Consider the following 19837-nt stretch of genomic DNA (forward strand, 5'->3'; position numbering starts at 1 on the left):
TTGCTTGTGTTTCTGAATAGTAATTCTTGATACAATTTAATATGTATTTAATTTATATATATAAAAACTGTACTGCTGTTCTATCAACTTCAAACAAGTTTTTGACTCAATTTTAATGAGTTTGCTTCTGTTTATTGAGTCAAAAACTTGTTTGAAGCTGATAAAATAGCAGTAGAGTTTTTTACTTTTGTCTCTCATAAGATCTGCTAATCTGTTTAATGTGAAAATTGCATCTATTGTGCTTCTGCTAAATATTTCTAAATCCCATTTGCTGTTCTTCATAGGAATGTTTAACTCTGTTTTGAAGAATCCTAATGAATATTTTATGGCAATGGCTTAGAAGGGTGATAGGTCTATAGTTAGCGCAGGATCTGACATCTCCTTTTTTGTGGATGGGTATGATCTGGTTCTGTTGGTAAATTTCCTTTCTTTAGTATTTTGGTGAACAGTTCCCTTAGGTAATTTATTATGCTTTCTCCCCCTTTTTCTAGAAGTTCTTTATTCTCTATGCCTGGTACCTTATTATTTTCCATTTGTTTGATTGTTGTATGTATTTCTTCATTTAGTGTGTCTTTTGTGTCAGAAGTTTCTTCTGGGTTGAAGGCATCTTGATCTAGGTTTTCTTCAGCTGCAAATGTTTCTTTAAAATGATTAGAACATATTTCTTTTATTGTTTCACAGCTACTTGTTGTGGTTCCATCTTTTCTTGCAATATTGAAACTGGTTTGGGTGAGTATGTTCTAGTTATCTCTTTAACTATTTCATAAATGGTCTTGGAGTCATGTTTTTTGTATGCTTCTTCCCATATTCTTGTTTTTTCTTCTAAATATGTGATTTTTGCTAATCTGCATTTTTTGTCTATTTCTTTTTTCAAATTTTTATTTCAAATTTCAAATTTTTTTATAAATATACCTTTATTAATCTTTATTTCTTTCCAATTATTTTTATTAGGACCACATAAATAAATAACATACTTAATAAAAAAATAATTATGTGGTATATCTGAATGAAACTCATCAGATACTTCACACAGCTTTGTAATTCGGCATGCAACCTGTCCTAATTGGAACATTAATATAAACTATTTAACATAACAATACAACATGATCACTGTCACCATCTGGTAGCAAAAGCCATATTATTAACTGAGACTCCTGCTGTTATGATCAAATCTAATAGTCACTCTTTGACCTCGAGTTCCTTTTTTCACATGCTACTTGAAAAACTTGACTCACAGCAGCTCGATATATCTATTTCATTCTTATCATGAGATTTCATTTCTACCCACTCGTGTTTGGATAATTTAAGTCACTCGTTATGATCACTCAGTAACCATCAGGTTAATTTGGCAAAGCATTTCATTAGTCCCCAGCAGCTGAAATCTGTAGTAACACCCCACCATATATTTCATCCTGTTAGTATCATCTTCACACTAGATAGTCTCAGACTCACTGCTACATGGGACATTTATTGCTTTCATCAGTTTCTATCCTAACTGGACACCAATCATCTAATATCATTAGTAGACCACCCCCCATCTCTTCTGTCCTTCCTAAAAATACTATACCCTTTATACAGTCTACAGTCTCCTTAGCCTGATTGGGCAACTTTCTGTTTTCTATCTCCTTTCAAGATTCATAATTATGTTCAATGTCATCCATAATACTGTTGTGTTTGCTTGCATACAGCAGATGAACTTAAACACACACACACACACACACACACACACACACACACACACACACACACACACACACACACACACACACATTCTTCCTATTCCTTCCATGATGATCTCGTTTCCCTTTCTCTTCTACAACCATCATCATCATCAAATTCCTGCTATGCACCCTCAAGGGGTGTACAGGATATGATAGTACTACATGAAAAATTTACATCATTATTAATTTCCTATCTACAATTTTCCTCCAAATCAGTCTGTTACTTGTCAAGACTCCAACATTACCAGATCTTATATTTCTATCGTCTAAGGCACTTTGTACTGTATCAATCCACCTATATCTTGGTCTTCCTCTGGGTCGTTTTCCTGCCAACCTGGCAGAGAACACTTGTTTTGCTAATCTTTCCTCTCCCATTCTATTTAAGTGACCATACCACCTGAGATTAGCTCTGCTAATGCATTCCTGGATGCTGACAATGTCAAGTTCTTTCCTAATATCCTCATTTTTAATATGATATTGCCATTGATGATATCTGTTCACACCTATAATCTTTCTCAGGACTCTCATATCTGTGGTCTCTATCTTTGGTCAAGTGTTTTACTTCTGACCCAGCTCTCAGATCCATAAGTTAAAACTGGTTTGAACACAGTCTTGTATACAGCTAATTTAGTGTTCTGACTAATTTCTCTCTTATTCCAAATGAATTAATTCAATTGACTTCCCACCATACCAGCTTTGCAGATTCTGTTGTCTATTTTTATATTTAATTTACCATCTTCAGTAAAAATCGTGCCTAAATAGCTGAAATGTTTTACTTGTTCCACAGGTTCTCCATTCACAACACAGTTGACATTTTCAATGATTCTGCCTATTTTCATTGTCTTTGTCTTTTTATTGCTGACCTTCATACCATATCTATTACAACAGCTATTCAATTTAGTCAGAGAATCTTGCAGACTTGTAGCAGATTTATTTAGAAGTATAACATCATCCGCATAAAGCAAAGAGCTGACATTAACATCTCCAATTTTGATATCATGTTTAATGCCACTTTCCTTCATAATGTGATCCATATAGATAATGAATAACAGAGGGGATAATGTACATCCTTGTCTCACACCAGATTTAACATTAAACCATCTTCCTGTACTTCCTTCAATTCTAACTGCTGACTTACAACTCAAATAAAGACTAAGTATTGCTTGATATAGTTCCCCATTGAGACCATATAACTGCAGCGTATTGAATAGCTTCTCTGTTGGCACCGTGTCATATGCCTTTTCCAAATCAACAAAACTTAAATACAGATCTTTGTTATATTCCCATGCTTTCTTGACTATTTGTCGTAAAGTGAAGATCTGATCCTGACAGCTTCTATTTGGCCTGAATCCAGCTTGTTCTTTACCAAGCTTTTCTTCCACAATTCTTCTCAACCGTTTCTCAAGTATACTTGCATAGATCTTGCCAGGAACACTCAGTAGGGAAATACCTCTGTAATCTCTCACATTCGGTTTTATTTCCCTTTTTATATATGGGTACTATGAGAGCTCTACTCCAATCATCGAGAATTCGTCCCTCTGGCCAGGCTTTCTGAACTATGCAGTGCAGCCACTGTAAGACTTTTATACCACCATACTTCAGCATTTCTGGTCGAATATCATCTACTCCTGCTGTCTTTCCACATTTCAAGCCTTTGATGGCTTTTTCTACTTCAAGTATGGATATGTATTCCTGACTGTATGCCTGGTCAGTGTTTTTTACCACTGTGCTGTCATCACTGCTTGTTTCATTTAGAAGTTTTTCAAAGTAATTACTCCATACTTCAAGGATATCTTTTTCTACAGTTTTCATTTCACCTTTATCATCTCTAATTCCTTTTACAGCACTTTTTCCTCCATTCCTAAGCTTCTTCAACAACCTCTAGAATATTTTGCCACCTTCTTGATATTTATTTTCTATATTCTTGCCAAAGTCCTCTCATGACTTTTGTTTAGCTAGTTTTACACAGTGTTTAGCATTCTTGCATTTGTCTCTATATTCTCTAAGAGCACAAGCTAATTTATTTGACAGGAACTTTTGATATGCTTTCTTCTTTTCTCTTCATTTTTTCTTCAATAATCTTTGTGTATTTTAGTCTACAGTTCACATCTGAGAGCTGCTCAACGTTTATTCGCTTTAAAACTTTCTTACATGTTATTCTTTTCAATATGAAATTCAATTATATCTTGCTCAAAACTAGATAGTGATCACTTCCAATTTCAAATCCTCTGTACACTCTGGTGTCCTGCACCAGGGAGAAACCATCACTATCAACAATAACATAGTCAATGAGACATTTCTTATTCCTTGCCTCTTCTCCCCATGTGAATTTGTGCACATTTTTATGTTGGAACATGGTGTTAGTAATAACCAGTCCATGTCCTGAGCAGAAATCCAACAGATATTTGCCATTATTATTAGCTTTGCTCTTTTCTCCAAATTTTCCCAAAATATTTTTGCATGTTTCACAATCATTTCCTACTCTGCTATTTAGATCCCCAACAAGGACCAACTTTTCATTTTTCATTGTGTCAGTGGCTTTTTCTAAATCCTCAAAAAATTCCTCCACTTCTACCTTAGTAGAACCTTCTGTGGGACCATAGGCACAAATAAGTCTCATTGTCCAGTTCCCTGTCCAGGTCCAGTTCTCTTCTACAACTGAACCAATAAATAATTTCTCCAGCTTCCCAGTGCAAAATCCATTAAAGTGTTGGCCATCGCTCTTATATAAGTCTTTTTCTATCATCATCATATTCCTCCTATAATGTACAAATTAAACAATGGCTCCAATACAGAGCCCCGCAGTACACCACTAATCACCTACCTTATCCTGGATTCAGTTCTCGTCTTCAATATGAAGATTAGAGGGGGTTTCTATCAACTGCGATTCTTTTATCCATATCACAAGCTTCATTTCCCCATTTGTTCCAATTTATGTAACAGATTGCAAAAAGTATCTTACAAAATGCAGCACTATCATTATGTAACCATTCCCTTTATCCAACTTAATTGTCACTTTATTATAAAAAAAAAAAAAAAAAAAATAGACTCTTCACAAAAACCATACTTTCACCAACCATAGGGTATCATATTCCTGTCCATCCATACCTGAATTCTGCCTTTTACTGACTTCTCCAATACCTTTATCACCAACTCTATGATAGTGACTGGTTTGTATAATGCTTAAGTACTAGGAGAAACTCATGTTTGAAGTTTAATGGAGTGAAAAATAGCACTAAGAAAGGATTAAAAATAAGATTTAATTCTTCTAATACTCTGTCCCAGTCACTGAGACATCATCAGGCAGTATAATATGAGACTTCTAACACACCCACACAGAGGCAACACAAAACTAAGTGCTAAGTGATCAAGGTACATGCTCTAAGGAAATCAATGATGAGAATGATGTATTTAATGCAATAATTGTTAAAATTATGAAGTATTTTATCCTGAAACACATTTATTGTATAAATACATACCATGATGGCTTTGTTCCATCCCACACTTTTAGTACTGTACATACTCCAGTACTGACTATATTAACAGCAACAACCTGTGAAAATGAAAAGCTGATTAAAAAAAAAAAAATTTAATCACTTCATTATTATTAAACAGCATGAGAAGGCATGTCACAGATTTACTTTTGTAACATTGCTTGGGAATGTATGTTATCTGTAGAATAATACAAACAAAACTGTCAAATTAATCATAATATGCTGAATAAACCTGATTATCACTAAATCAAAATTTAAAAATCCTTCTAGATGGAAGGATTTTATTTTTAGGGAATAATTAAGAGACAAATGTTTTCGTCTATGTGATAAAGGGGGGAAGTTCATTTAATTTCGCATAAAGACTTTGAATGGGTGATATGCAAAAATCACCAGTAGCTATTTAGATATCCTGATGATGGATAGGGTCTAATCACTGAAGCATGTTCTCCCTTGCAAAAACTGTAAACCTGAGATCCATAATCATGCTTTGAACATATAAGAGCACAATAAATGCAGAGCAAGGAACATTGATCACCACTCCACCATTCTGTAGAGGACAGAGTGCAGAAGATATTACACTTTTCCCAAAGATGACAAACGATCTGTATAAAGAATGTTAGCTTTCTGTCAAAGATTATTATTATTATTATTACGTGACACCTCCAGGGAGTCCAAAGACTCATCGAGGGAGGGCATCTACTCCACAACTCTCTGTCTCCACCAACTACACCAACGCCATATACTGCCCACCACCACCACCACCACTTCCACAGACAATCACAAACATCCATGCCCATGGCAGGATTCGAACCCGCAGACGTTTGGCTGGAGAGCGGATACGCTAACCACTCAGCCAACCAGGCAAGTCCCAAAAACATGGCCTCTTGTGCTAGTAGGATAACAATTTGTCCTATTCTTAAATTAGGATTAGGGTGGAGAGTGCCTTTTCAGCAGAGGTGTACACAGATTTTTTTTTCATTCAAGCTTTTATCTGAAAAGCCTGAATGCTTTTTTGCAGAAAACCTGAATTCATGACAAAGAGCCTGTGAAGAGACAAGATCAATTGCTTGTTGAAGTTGTCTTTCAATGACCCTATATTGTAGGTTGACTTCACTTTAATAGTGAACAGGGTCAGTTCACTCAAGGCTCTGTCTAAAGTGAATTTAGACAGAGCCTTGAGGAATTCCAATCTTCTTGATGATATGGCTGAGATAACATACTTCCTGCACAGGCTTGGAAAACATGTCTGGATAGAAAGTTCTTAATAAAAACAGGAAGATGTCCCCCCCCTCCCCTTAAGACCAAGATTAAAAGGTCTTTTAATATGCCATATCTCCAGACTGCTATTTTTCAGATTTTTTTCCCTGAAACGAGAACATGTGTTCTCGTTTCAGGAAAGCATCTCTTACACGTTTCTAGATGCACTAAATGGTCCAAGGCTGATTAATGTGTAAAAAAGTCACATTGTATGTTGGAAAGAAGTTTGTTGCTTTCTAAGTAGCAGACAAAATTTGCATTTATCATTTTTTCTAAGATCACAAAGACAGCTAGTTAGAGCAAATGGACAATCACTGTTGGCCTGTGCTGGATCCTTGCTGACTTTGGGATAGCAATTAAATTAACTTATGCCAAGAGTCTAGAAATTCTTCCTTTGTAAATATTCTGTTATTCAGGAAGACATGGTTCCAGTGAAGGCATAGTGTGCTAATAATGGGAAAATGGTTACTTCAATATATGTTTTCAGCAACATCCCATATGAGCAGTGGAAAAAATAGCAGTTGAGCAGATTGTATGATCAATTACAGAATAAGAATGTGTAGGCATACAGAAGAAGGTATTTACTTCGTTATTAATAAGAGAGAGGGGTCATGGTTGTCGAGTATTCGCTTAATGATATGACCTCATCTATTCGTGTTGGGACTACCCCCACAGCGTTTTATGTCTATTAAAAGACATAACACATTAGGAGTATGGACTGAGGCAGTTGCATTACGAAATTATCAAGTTCTATTTCATTTAATTCAGGTGGTAAACATATTGAGCATACTGTAATATGAAACTCTACAGATAGGCAAATCATCATTGCTTGCAGAGCAGTATTAAGCTGAACATGATAGAAAGGAGTATGACTGCCTATGAGAATAGCTATTTTATATGCAGGACCATTTCCAGCTCTGTCTTCGCATACAAGAGTGATCTTCCCAAAGGTCCTCACTGGGTTTTAAATACGTTTCCTGCAGATGGAAACAAAAAAAGTTTGTGTTTCTGTAGCAGGTGCTTGATATCATGAATATTCTGGCAAAATCCATAACAGTTCAATTGTAAAAATTTTCCTATTGTTTATGCTTCATAGACTTGTCTGATTTCTGCAAGGTTGAGGACCTACCTTGTTGGGTTTATTATTATTATTACATGACATCTCCAAGGAATCCAAAGACTCATCGAGGAAGGGTACCTACTCTACAATTCTCCATCTCCACCAACTATAGCAAACCGGATCATCTACTGTCCACCACCATTACTACTACTAGTATTTTCACAGACAATCACAAACATCCATGCCCATGATGGGATTCGAACCTGCAGCCTTTTGGCTGGAGGGTAGATATGCTAAACGATCGGCCAACCAGGCTGGCATGTTTCTGCAGCAAGTGTTTGATATCATCAATATTCTGACAAAATCCAAGATAGATTTTGGGAAGTATGGATAACCAGTATCCATCTCTTTCTTTGGAAAAAATATCCATTACATCATCAGATGTGTCAAGATCAGTGGATACTGAAGTATCCATTTTTTCTGTGGAATGTCTGTCATTAAGTGATAACCTTGCCATAATTTTTTTTGACAAGTGGGTTCTCATCTAATGGAATTATTTTTGGAGTGGGACCATACACTGTGTGATTGATGTGCTCAACAGAGGAAACGGTCATGATCGAAAAGTTCAGGTATGGTGAAATTATCAAATGGTGGAATAGACACATGAGTTTGAATTGCTGTTGACATTTTCTTAATTGTTTCCTTCACAGAATAAGGGGATCTCAGAGAAAGTGTGGTGGTGACTGACTTTCTTTTTGCATCCTAATATTATGTTTTGTTCTGTTTTTGTTTTTTGTATTACTTTTTCATCTTTCCACTTTTGACATGCATGAGAGTAGAGTGGATGATCTCCCTGACAGCTTACACATTTAGCTTTCTTTGCAGAGAAAAACTGGCTATCATCTTTAATACCAACATGGTATTAAAGATGATAGCTCTGAAACAGTGGATTAGGGATATACAATCTAAGAGGACAACCGAGATGTCCTGCTTTAACAGATGTTGGAGATTTAGGAGTATCAGAAGTAAGTACAATGTTACTGGTCGGAACCAGGTGACCATCCCTGCATATCAGGATGTGCCTAATACCTGTCACTCCCTGATCTTTAAGCTCTGAACATATCTCCTCATCAGGAACATATAGGAGATGCCATTCAGAGATCACTCCTCTACTGGAAATGAGTATTTTACGGTGTATAGCTGTTAATGGTATTCTACTCACTGATGTTGTTCTGGGTAGTTTTTTTTTGGAATGTTGCTGATATGAAGTTTCTATGAGTACATCACCAGAACAGAGTTTCTTAACTGTTTTGGGAGAACCTGCTAATGCTTCTAAACTCTTTTCAATGAAGGAGGGTAACATTCTCCCTATCGGCTTTTCATCTGTTACACAGGATGATTAGAAAAACTGGTATCACATCTTTTGTTTCGAGACTTTGTTGGGATCTGAGAACCAAGTATGAAGAATTCACGCTTGAGTATTTTTTATTTTATTTTATTTTTACTTGGTTGGGACGTTGAGACTTTGTTAGGGCTCCTGAGACAACTAAGCATGAAGAATTCACGCTTGAGTGTTTTTTTATTTTATTTTATTTTTACTTGGTTGGGACGTTGAGACTTTGTTAGGGCTCCTGAGACAACTAAGCATGAAGAATTCATGCTCAAGTGGTTTTTGGTTCAGTGCCAGAGCTGCCCACCCACTCACCCATCAAGGAACCACATATGGATGCCAACTATCCAGCAAGCAATGAATGTGTTCAGGAGTGGAATGCCAGGGTTACCCTGGATGCTATACGAAGCCCACTAGTAGCCAACTGATCCTGTCCAGGCCATCCAGCACTGCCTATCTTGCTGAAGCAGAGACCAAAGTAGTGTAAGACTACCAGGAATTCCCCCCCTCTTTCTGGATATCCACAGATTGCACTGCATGGCAAACACTGCCGCAAGGCAATGCATCCCAGTGATAGTAGTCTGGAATAGGGATAGTAAAAAAAGACAGGAGAAGTAGAGCAAAAAAAAAAAAAAAGAGAAAGGAAGAAAAAGGGCCAGTACCATCACTGGGAGGTCCCTTCCACCACAAACAGGTGCCTCACATGGAGGGTCAGAAGTTTGTTAGGGAGGAGGGCAAAAACTGGAACCTCTTCTATGGGAACTAAATATAGAAACACTCACTTCAGGACCCCAGTAATACACCACCAAGTAGTAGGATTACTCACCTCAGTGGAGTCATCAGAACCATTTTCGTGAAAACAGGTCACATCTCGAGAAGGTGGGGTTGACTTGAATGGATAAAGATATGTATATTGTGCACCACTCATCCATAGTGGGCCCATTTCATACTATGCAATTCAACGATGCCAAGCATAAGTGAGAACTAACACACTGGGTATATGTGTTATAATATTCCTTGATGTAAGCCAGGTTCAAACATGTTCAAAACATGACTTCATTTTCACATTACTCTACACATTTGAGAGTTGTAACAGCTATAAAATGTAATTAAAAAACAATAAGTTAATATTATTATTACTTAAAAATTAATGATAAAACACATTCTCAACAACTACAAATATTACAAATATCTGTTCTAAAAAAACACTGAAGATCTGGATGAAGCACCTCAAAATTTTCCAGTATATGGTTGGCCAAGTGGTTAGCATTTCAACACTCCAACCAATAGGCTGTGGATTTGAATTCTACCATAGGTATAGATGTTATCTGAATTTCTTTATGTAGGAGACAAACTATCATCACCCAGTGTGAGATCACCACCCTGCTTACTGGAGGCATCAAGTGGTTTTAAAAGAAGTTTCATGTTTTGTCTCTACAGCAATGTTTTCAAATTATCTAATCCTTAGCACATACCCACAGTACTAATAATAATTCTTGTAGAAATGCTTATACGCTGGTTAAACATGATTATTAAATACTTAAGGAATTGACAGCATATACTAGAAATATAAATTAAATCAAACTTTAATATATACTTTTCAATATTTTGGCAACGTCATGTTGCCATCTTCATGGGAACTTAAGATAAAGACACATGCACGCAAGTACTACACAACAGCAAATGAGAAACAAAGCGAGAAAGCTACCGTTTTCCTAAAGTCCTGATGGTGCCCCCTGGTGGGCTACATTAGGTGTTCTTGGCCTTTGGGCTGAAGTTCTGATGTATGTTTCCCAAATTTGGGGCAGTCTCATGCATCCAAATTTGTTGAGGTTTGGCATGTTCCTAAGGGCTGATTCCATGAATAGTCTTTCATATTTGAACTTGCTGTAGTGCATTACTGTGGCTTTCGTCCACCTTATTCTGTGGCGGGTATTCAGAGCATGGTCTGCAAAACCAGAGTGGCTGTACTGGTAACATCAGATGTAGTCCTTGTGATCTGAGATTCTGATATTTGCTGTCCTGCCTGTTTGGCAAAAGTAAAAAAATTTACAGCTGCAAGGGACCTGGTATACACCTGGTAGGTCTAAGGTAAGTGGTTGGTCTTTAGTGGAGCGGATAAAGGATGCCAATTTTCTATATGGTCTGTAACAAGAGGTCAAGTCATATTTTTTTTTAGGATTTTGTTGATTTTTTCCGAGGTGCCTCGGATGTAGGGAATGGTGATGGATTTAGAGTAATCTATTTTATGAAGGGGAGGAGGTGGGTTGTGTTGTGGATAACTGGTTTTAGTATTTTTTGGATTTTTTTTTTTTGTTGGGGAGGGGTAGTCATTGGCTGAGAAAGTGTTAAGGATGTGATTTAGTTCAGTGGTTAGGACTTTGTGTCATTTGAACAGATTAATTAGCCCTGTTGAAGAGTGTCTTAATAACTCCATATTGTTGTATGTGTGTGTGTGTGGGGGGGGGATTGTTGGTGAATGTATCTGCCTGTATGGGTAGGTTTTCTATAAACTGAGAAAACCAAGGTTCCATCAGGTTAGTGGGTGACTAGTGTGTCTAGGAAGGGGAGGCTATTGTTTTCCTCTTTTTCCAGGGTGTTGGTTGTTTAAGTGTGTTAAGGAGGAGAGGAGTGTATCCAGGCCATGTGGCCAAATGTGGAAGAAAGCCACAGTAATACACCGCAGCAAGTTCAAATATGAAAGACTATTCATGGAATCAGCCTCAGCCCTTAGGAACATGCCAAACCTCAACAAATTCGGATGCATGAGACTACCCAAAATTTGGGAAACATACATTAGAAGAACTTCAGCCCAAAGACCAAGAACACCTAATATAGCCTGCCAGGGGGCACCATCAGGACTTTAGGAAAACGGTAGCTTCCTCGCTTTGTTTCTCATTTGCTGTTGTGTAGTACTTGCATGCAAGTGTCTTTATCTTAAGTTCCCATGAAGATGGCAACGTGATGTAGAAATATTGGAAAGTATATATTAAAGTTTGATTTAATTTATATTTCTAGTATACGCTGTCAATTCCTTAAGTATTTAATCATCAGTACTACTAATAATATCCTATAGGCTAAAAGCCTTTTATTAGGTGGGGATTATAAAAAGACATTCAAATAATCTAAATTAATTTCATTTATACAAAAAGTTTCAATATGTTGACTGTAATTAACATCACTTTAACTATGTAATATATTTTATTTCATTATGCAACTGGGAAGTTTTACTGCATAATTTTGAAGTCATTAACTAATCTGAAGATACAATTGCAATACTTTTTTTTATTTTAGAATAGAAACATTTCAATGTGATTTCAAATTTTCTGCAATACATTTAGAGAGATTACCTGACAGACCATATTTACATATTCTCCAATGCAAAGTTCTGATATGGTCTTCAAATGGCTCATAGAATTCTTCCAAGTTCTTAAGTCTAATACCTGAAAATAAAGAAATAACTGTCATCATCATCATCATCATCATCAAATTCCTGCCATGTACCCTCAAGGGGTGTACAGGATATGACAGTACTACATGAAAAATTACATCATTACTAACTTCCTATCTACAATTTTCCTCCAAATCAGTCTGTTACTTGTCAAGACTCCAACATTATCAGATCTTATATTTCTATCGTCTAAGGCACGTTGTACCGTATCAATCCACCTATATCTTGGTCTTCCTCTGGGTCGTTTTCCTGCCAACCTGGCAGAGAACACTTGTTTTGCTAATCTTTCCTCTCCCATTCTATTTAAGTGACCATACCATCTGAGATTAGCTAGAAATAACTGTTACATCTTAAAAATAATACATATATAAACAACTGAAAGTAGAGCAGATAATCCTTACCAAATCATGTTACGATGAATATTTAGATTTCTTAAACTTCAATATCACAGAGCAGAGAAAACCAGAAATATTAAAAAGAATAAGGCAAGTTTTTAATGGCATCTTGATTATTAGAAATATGTATTTACAGGAATGAATAATGATAATTTTTATTATTGCAAATATTTCAGCCTGAAACTAAAAGGTCATCATCACTGCACAAGGTGAAGCTCAAACAAAGCAATGTTTTTTTTTTGTTTTTTTTTACAGATCTAAGCCATGTGCTTGAGTACTGACTGTCATAAGGGTGGTTTCAGAATAAAATGAAATATAAATAAAACACAAATTAAAATGAACTACAATAAAATTACATAAATAAATAAATTTAATTTAAATGCCATGGCAAAAAATTAATTTAAAAAATTAATTACAAAAAAAAGAGGGGGGATATTGCTTACCATTTATGAGGATGACTATCCCAAATGCAATTCAAGTCTAGGTGGTGCAGGAGTGCTTCAGAACTCTGAACACTACTCAAATTGGATCAATGTAACAGAACCAGAGGACATTTTGGTCAGTTTTCCCCAAGTATGTTAAGTGAATAAAGGTCACATAGTGGTTAGTATCTATTCTGGGGGTCTGAGGCCTGATGGGAGACATCAGAGAGTAGTATATGGTGGATGCTGAATCAGAGAAAGCAGATGATCAGTGGTAGACTCTACTTGGGCCCATGTTGTTCAATTTATACAAGAATGATACTGGGAATAATCTGAGGAGAAATATCCTATTTCCTGATGATGATGCTAACCCAGAAAGAGCAATAATGGCAATGTACAGATTCTGCAGGATGAATTAAACAGACTGGTGGTTTGGCAAAGGCCAATGGCAGCCAATTCAATGTGTCCAAGTATAAAGTTATGAATTTTGGGATAAAAAAACATCAAGAAATTGATGAGGCTGGGTATTTAGCAGTAGTGGTGGACAGAGAGAGAGCTACAGTTCAGATAACACATTGCAAAAGTTGGCATATTTCAAAGGATCACTTAGATGTTAAGAAATACACTAACAAGCAGGGATATAGAAGTTATTATTCCTTTTTACAATGCTTTGAAATGATCACATCTGGATTATTCTGTACAGATTCAGAGATAAGTGACCAAAAAGATGATCACTTGATGAAGTGTTCCTTGTGAGGACAGACTGAATGTTTGGTGGGATGCAAAGTTCAGGCAGAAAAGAGGGGGGAAGGACAGAAACATAAGTCACCAAAAGGTTTTAAAGAGTAGATGCCAAAGAAATTTTCCAATACATGAGTGGAGACAGAAAAAGAGGTATCACCCTTGTAAGTTGTATAAGAGTGTGGGGTTAGCAAGAGTGTAAGGATTACATTTTTGTTTTGAGAGTGCTAAATGATGGATTGACTTGCTAGAGAGACAGTCGAGAGTGATCTGTTAGTGAACTAATTTGACTGGTATGATAGCATAATTGTGTCAATGATGGTTAGTGTGGGTTTTGATGAATCTTTGAACTCCATGGAGATGCCCATGTAATAATAATATTTCTAGTTAAGGTGAATTTGTTCATTACCTCTTGGCAATTGCAAAGGCATATTTTTACATTTCTAAAATATTCATTACATAAACGTTTTAACAATATTAATTCACAACAGTATATAAGGAAAAAAAAAAAATTATTAAGATGCTAATATTGTGATGGATTTGAAATAAGCATCCTTTGCGCACATGCACACACACAAAAAAAAACAAAAAAAAAAATAAGAACAAAAGCCATAACATCAAGTAACTGTGAAAACAATTCAAAATTGTAGTGGACAAAAGAACTCATATTCTATCACAGTATCTTTTCAGTCTAGATTTATAGTGTTGGACTGAAAATGGTATTAAAATAACTGTCTCACATATTTTTAGTAAATTAATGCAGTCACTTATTATCTCGTACTTGTCAGAGAAGTGCTTCAAAGCTGATGTTGACTACAAAAATAGTTTCCCAGACTTTAAACAACTGCCTTACAAAATCACTGTTTTCTACCATTTTTCCATCTACCAAAATGAGGATGTGAAGCATATGATAGAAATAAAGAAACACGTATAAGTGCTAGCCAATTATCACCATTAAGAGGTGTGATAATCCTTTACAGTTGGCAGAATGAAATAATAGGATTAACTCATGTTCATAGCTGCTTCTCAGAGCCAGTGCTAATAAGTAGCACAAAATGCAGTGTAGCTGAAATCTTATAAAGATACAGACTTTCAGTATACAATATATTTTTATATTTCTAGTCCTTTTATCACATGATCTGTCACACCAGCTGATGAAAATCATCTACTTCTTAAAAGTTCCTTCCCATTTTCTAAACATTTATGAGAATGTTCTCTTCTGCATGTTTTCTGCCAACCTGCATTTAACAGTATTCATCATACCTTATTTTAATCCAATGTTAATAAGCAATTTTTTTTTTCTCATTCCTTTGATACCTCAGAGCATTAGTGTATTATAGGTTCTACAATCCATGTGCGACAACTGCTAATAAAAAAATTAAGACTTAAAAGTTTTATATATCAGGTACCATATTAATTAATTATTTTGATTAAACATATTACAATTGTAGTATAAGTTTAAATAAGGCAGTAAACAGTGCTTATTTTGTAAAACAATAGGTGCTAAATGTGTAAAAACTATTACCTAGTACTTATCTTATTTACATTCACCTAATACTTATATGTCAAAATGTCATTGTTAATATAAAAGTGCTGATATGCCATAGCATTGTGCATGGTCCCCCAAAAAAAGCACTGGCAATAAGTATAATCTGATATTTTTGTATATAGTCAAGTTCAATGTTATTGAAGAAGTTGAAGTATCCAATTTTCATTAGAACTCTCAAGTTTTAATTGAAATGATAAATAGCAACCATTACTGAGTAATTTTAGATTAATAATATTTAAGATGTTATTGTTGGCATAAATAAATATAATGGTTAAGATAGTCAAATTATATGAATGAGGGAAGGAGATATTATATGCAAAGAAGCACATTTTAGTTGAAAAAAATTTCTTATAAACATCCTTCTCTTTCTGGCAGAAACTCAAATCTAACCTCCCTCCACCACTATTCATCTCAACCTTCCAAACTATACACTCTTTAACTCCTTTCAACCCAAGGGTGGCATCTATGCATACATCTGTTCTGATATATCTTGCCAGAGAGCACCAAACATAGAATCGCCCAACTTTGACCTTTTTGGTTGAAAATATCTCTGATCCACTCAATCAAATTCATTTGCTGTCTCTATTACTTCGCAAATGCAACCAACCCATCTGATCTTGTTCATTTCCTCTCCTTAAAAATTGATTTTCTCCAGTTCCACTTTCCCAATAGCAAAATCATCCTCCTAGGAGATTTTAATGTCCACAACACCAACTGGCTTTCCTCCTCCAGTTGTACAGATCTTGAAGGCAGAGATGCTGCAACATTTGCTGTCACTAACAACCTTGCACAAATTGTTCAGATGCCAACCAGAATACCTGATAACTTGAACCACTTCCCAAATACCCTAGATTTTTTCCTCACCAATGACTCTTCCAAATGCACAGTGAATGTAGTAGGGGCCCCTAGGTAATTCTGAGTACAATCTAGTGCTCATCTCCTCCTCCATGAAAAAATGCTTACACAGCCACTCTCATACAAGAGTAGTTTGGCATTATAACAATGTCAAGTGGGATAACCCGCGCGACTTCTCTGCCTCATTCCCATGGTTGGACTATTGCTTCTGGCCTTCCAACCTAAACATATGAACCAAATTTATCAAAATAATCCTCACCAGCATGGAAATATACATTCCCTAACTAAACCTGGTACATGATACTAATGTACTATAGATTGATCAATCAACCTCTCATGTATGGGCTCAACATAAAAGTGGCTACTCGGTCCTTCGTTTATTTCATAAATTGAACAGAATTTTGTTCCAAGATTTGCCTTTCTTATTTTCCATTTCTCACTGGACACAATATTTCACTGTATGAAACTTCTATAACAGTCCATTTGATTTTGAAAATTTTGAAAGTTAGGAGAGTGAAGTAATTTATTTAAATATGCCTACTCTCGGTATTTCCTTGTTGCAACTGGTATATCTTATAAACCAAAATATTTGAAACTAATAACTTATGGTCATAAAATTAAGAACTTTTATTGCTAAAAGACCATAAGATATAATGATAAAATATACAAAGGGCCAACAAGTTTCACTAGCTATTGTCTAGCATTTTCAAGGCTGTACTGGTGTGAAAACAAATGCATCAAGTTACATGTAAAACATACACTTTAGTAACTGCTAGGCCGTTACATTTGATAATTCATGTTTGTTGGCGTGCATGCGCTCGAATGCTTCAGACAGAATCCGGTACATGACCATGTGTTGTGTAGTTTTTTGCATATTGTAGTTCTGTTAAACTGAGAGAAATGATGAGATTTTTCCATATGTCATTAAGAATAGTACCTTGATTTCTATTTAAATTATTGCCTGTGCATAGTACCACAGCTGCTTCTTTTAAAGTTCTGTTTCTGTAGTCCTTCTCGATGTAAGGCATAGAACTATTTTTCCAATCTATAACATGATTTGATGTTGAGAAATGATGAGCTAAACCAGATGTGATGATTCTATTGTGATTGACATCTCCCACATGTTCCTTCTGTCTTATTTCAAAACTTCTAGAAGTCTGACCAATGTAAGAAAGGCCACACGTGCAAGGAATTTCATATACTCCAGGAAATTTGAAGAAAGGTACCTCATCTTTGGGTGATCTTAAGATTTGTCTGATCATGGTAGTTGGTTTAAAAACCACTCTGATGTTATGAGCTTTTAACATTCTGACCAATTTTGTGGAAACTGAATTAATATATGGAATGACAGCTGTGGACACATATTGGGACACTGTAACACATTGTTGGAGGTTGTCTTTAAATAGCAATTTGTTAAAAATGTTAGAAGGGTATCCATTCAGAGATAGAGTGTTAGCTATTAGTGACAGTTCTCTCTGTACATCTGCTTCTTTCGAAATAGACCTTAAGGCTCTATTAAGGAGCATATGAATGATGCTGTGTTTTTGTGATCTATGATGGTTAGACGAATAATGTAGATATCTACCTGTATCTGTGGGTTTCTTGTAAATGGACAGTTGGATATTGTTATCTTCTCTCCTCATGAGGATGTCAAGAAAAGGTAGTTCTTTGTTCCTCTCCAGTTCCATAGTGAATTTGATCTTATTGTGTAGTGAGTTGATTTTATTAAGAAACACGAGAAGGTTTTCCATGGTATCCTTCCAGATGATGAACACGTCATTGACATATCTCCACCAAATCGACGGTTTGGTGAAATGGTGGAAAGAACATCCTTTTCAAGTTTTTCCATAAAAAACTTTCTTACATTGGTCAGACTTCTAGAAGTTTTGAAATAAGACAGAAGGAACATGTGGGGGGGGGGGGTATCAATCAAAACAGAATCATCACATCTGGTTTAGCTCATCATTTCTCAACATCAAATCACGTTATAGATTGGAAAAAACAGTTCTATGCCTTACATTAAGAATGACTACAGACACAGAACTTTCAAAGAAGCAGCTGGCACAGGCAATAATTTAAATAGAAATCAAGGTACTATTCTTAAAGACATATGGAAAAATCTCATCATTTCTCTCAGATTAACAGAACTACAATATGCAAAAAACTACACAACACGTGATCATGTACTGGATTCTGACTGAAGCATTTGAACGCATGCACGCCATCAAACACGAATTATCAAATGTAACGGCCTAGCAGTTACTAAAGGCATATGTTTTACATGTAACTTGATGCATTTGTTTTCACACCAGTACAGCCTTGAAAATGCTAGACTGTGGCTAGTGAAATTTGTTGGCTCTTTGTATATTTTATCATTATATCTTATGGTTTTTTAGCAATAAAAGGTCTTAATTTTAATACATTAGACCAAATATGTACAATTTAAGTTCACAAATTAAACTTATGGTCTTCCTATAATCAAATAAAGTGGCATACAAAAGATGGTTATAAGTTGAGTTACACAATTTGTACATAGTGGAAAACTCATTATTATAGATTTTCAAAAAATTCAAAATTTTGAATATTATACATACAGCTATGAACCATTAAATTTTATATATATATAAAAAAGTTTTAAGTATAAAAAAGTATATTAAAAAGTTGTTGAAAAAGACAAAACACTATGATAAGTGATACTTCTTCCTAGATATTATTTCATTAATAGGGAATAAAAAATTGATAAAAAAAGTGAAATCTATATTTCTATGTTAGCTGACTTTTATTGATAGTTAAAAAACTTCACAAAACTGGTATATTTCTAATAAATTATAATAGTGGAATAAACTCACGTATAATATTCTTTAATTTTTATTAAAGAATATTATACTAATATTTTTTAATAAAAAACTAATCAAACAATAACTGACAATTCCAAAAGGCTACCTAAGTAGCTGATGAAAGATAACTAAAAGAGGGAATTAAATTTCCTAACTTATTAAAGAAAAAAATAATTAAATAAAATAAAGTTAGGAAAGATTAGCTGATTTAAAAAGTACTATTTCCAACAAAGGGGATAGACGTAGACCATCTGTTTAAGTTAGGAGGTGAAGTAATTTATTTAAATATGCCTACTCTTGGTTTCCTTTTTGAAACTGGTATATCTCATAAACCAAAATATTTGAGTCTAATAACTTATGGTCTTCCTATAATGAAATAAAATGGCATACAAAAGATGGTTATAAGTTATGAGGTGCACAATTTGTACATAGTGGAAAACTCATTATTATAGACCTCCAAACAATGTAATCTTGATTCTTGTAGATAGGCTTATATGTTGGTTAGACATACTTCTAATTTCTTCAATGGCAACGTAAACTATATTATTAATTATAAAAACTTTAATTAATAACTACCTATATTTTGGCAATGTTACATTGCCATCTTCAGGGATCATAAAACAATGATGTGTGCATGCAGGCACTTACACTAAGCAAATGAGGCT

The 19837-nt window shown here is 35.1% G+C and overlaps 1 protein-coding gene across 2 annotated transcripts in view; it reads right to left on the reverse strand.

The window, feature by feature from the left end:
• Window positions 1–19837, reverse strand: part of LOC150108495 (protection of telomeres protein 1-like) — a 492786-nt gene that overhangs the window by 226721 nt on the left and 246228 nt on the right. For both annotated transcript variants that reach the window (XM_090415908.1, XM_090415909.1), the window contains exons 9-10: window positions 12273–12365; window positions 5201–5274 (exon numbers count right to left, since the gene is read on the reverse strand). In XM_090415908.1, the coding sequence (XP_090272034.1) occupies window positions 5201–5274; window positions 12273–12365 (167 nt within the window). The remainder of the gene's footprint in view (window positions 1–5200; window positions 5275–12272; window positions 12366–19837) is intronic.

The sequence above is a fragment of the Typopeltis vanoorti genome, chromosome 3, assembly GCF_054136105.1.
Source record: "Typopeltis vanoorti isolate ZY-2024b chromosome 3, IOZ_Tvanoo_1.0, whole genome shotgun sequence".
Lineage (NCBI taxonomy): Eukaryota > Metazoa > Arthropoda > Arachnida > Uropygi > Thelyphonidae > Typopeltis > Typopeltis vanoorti.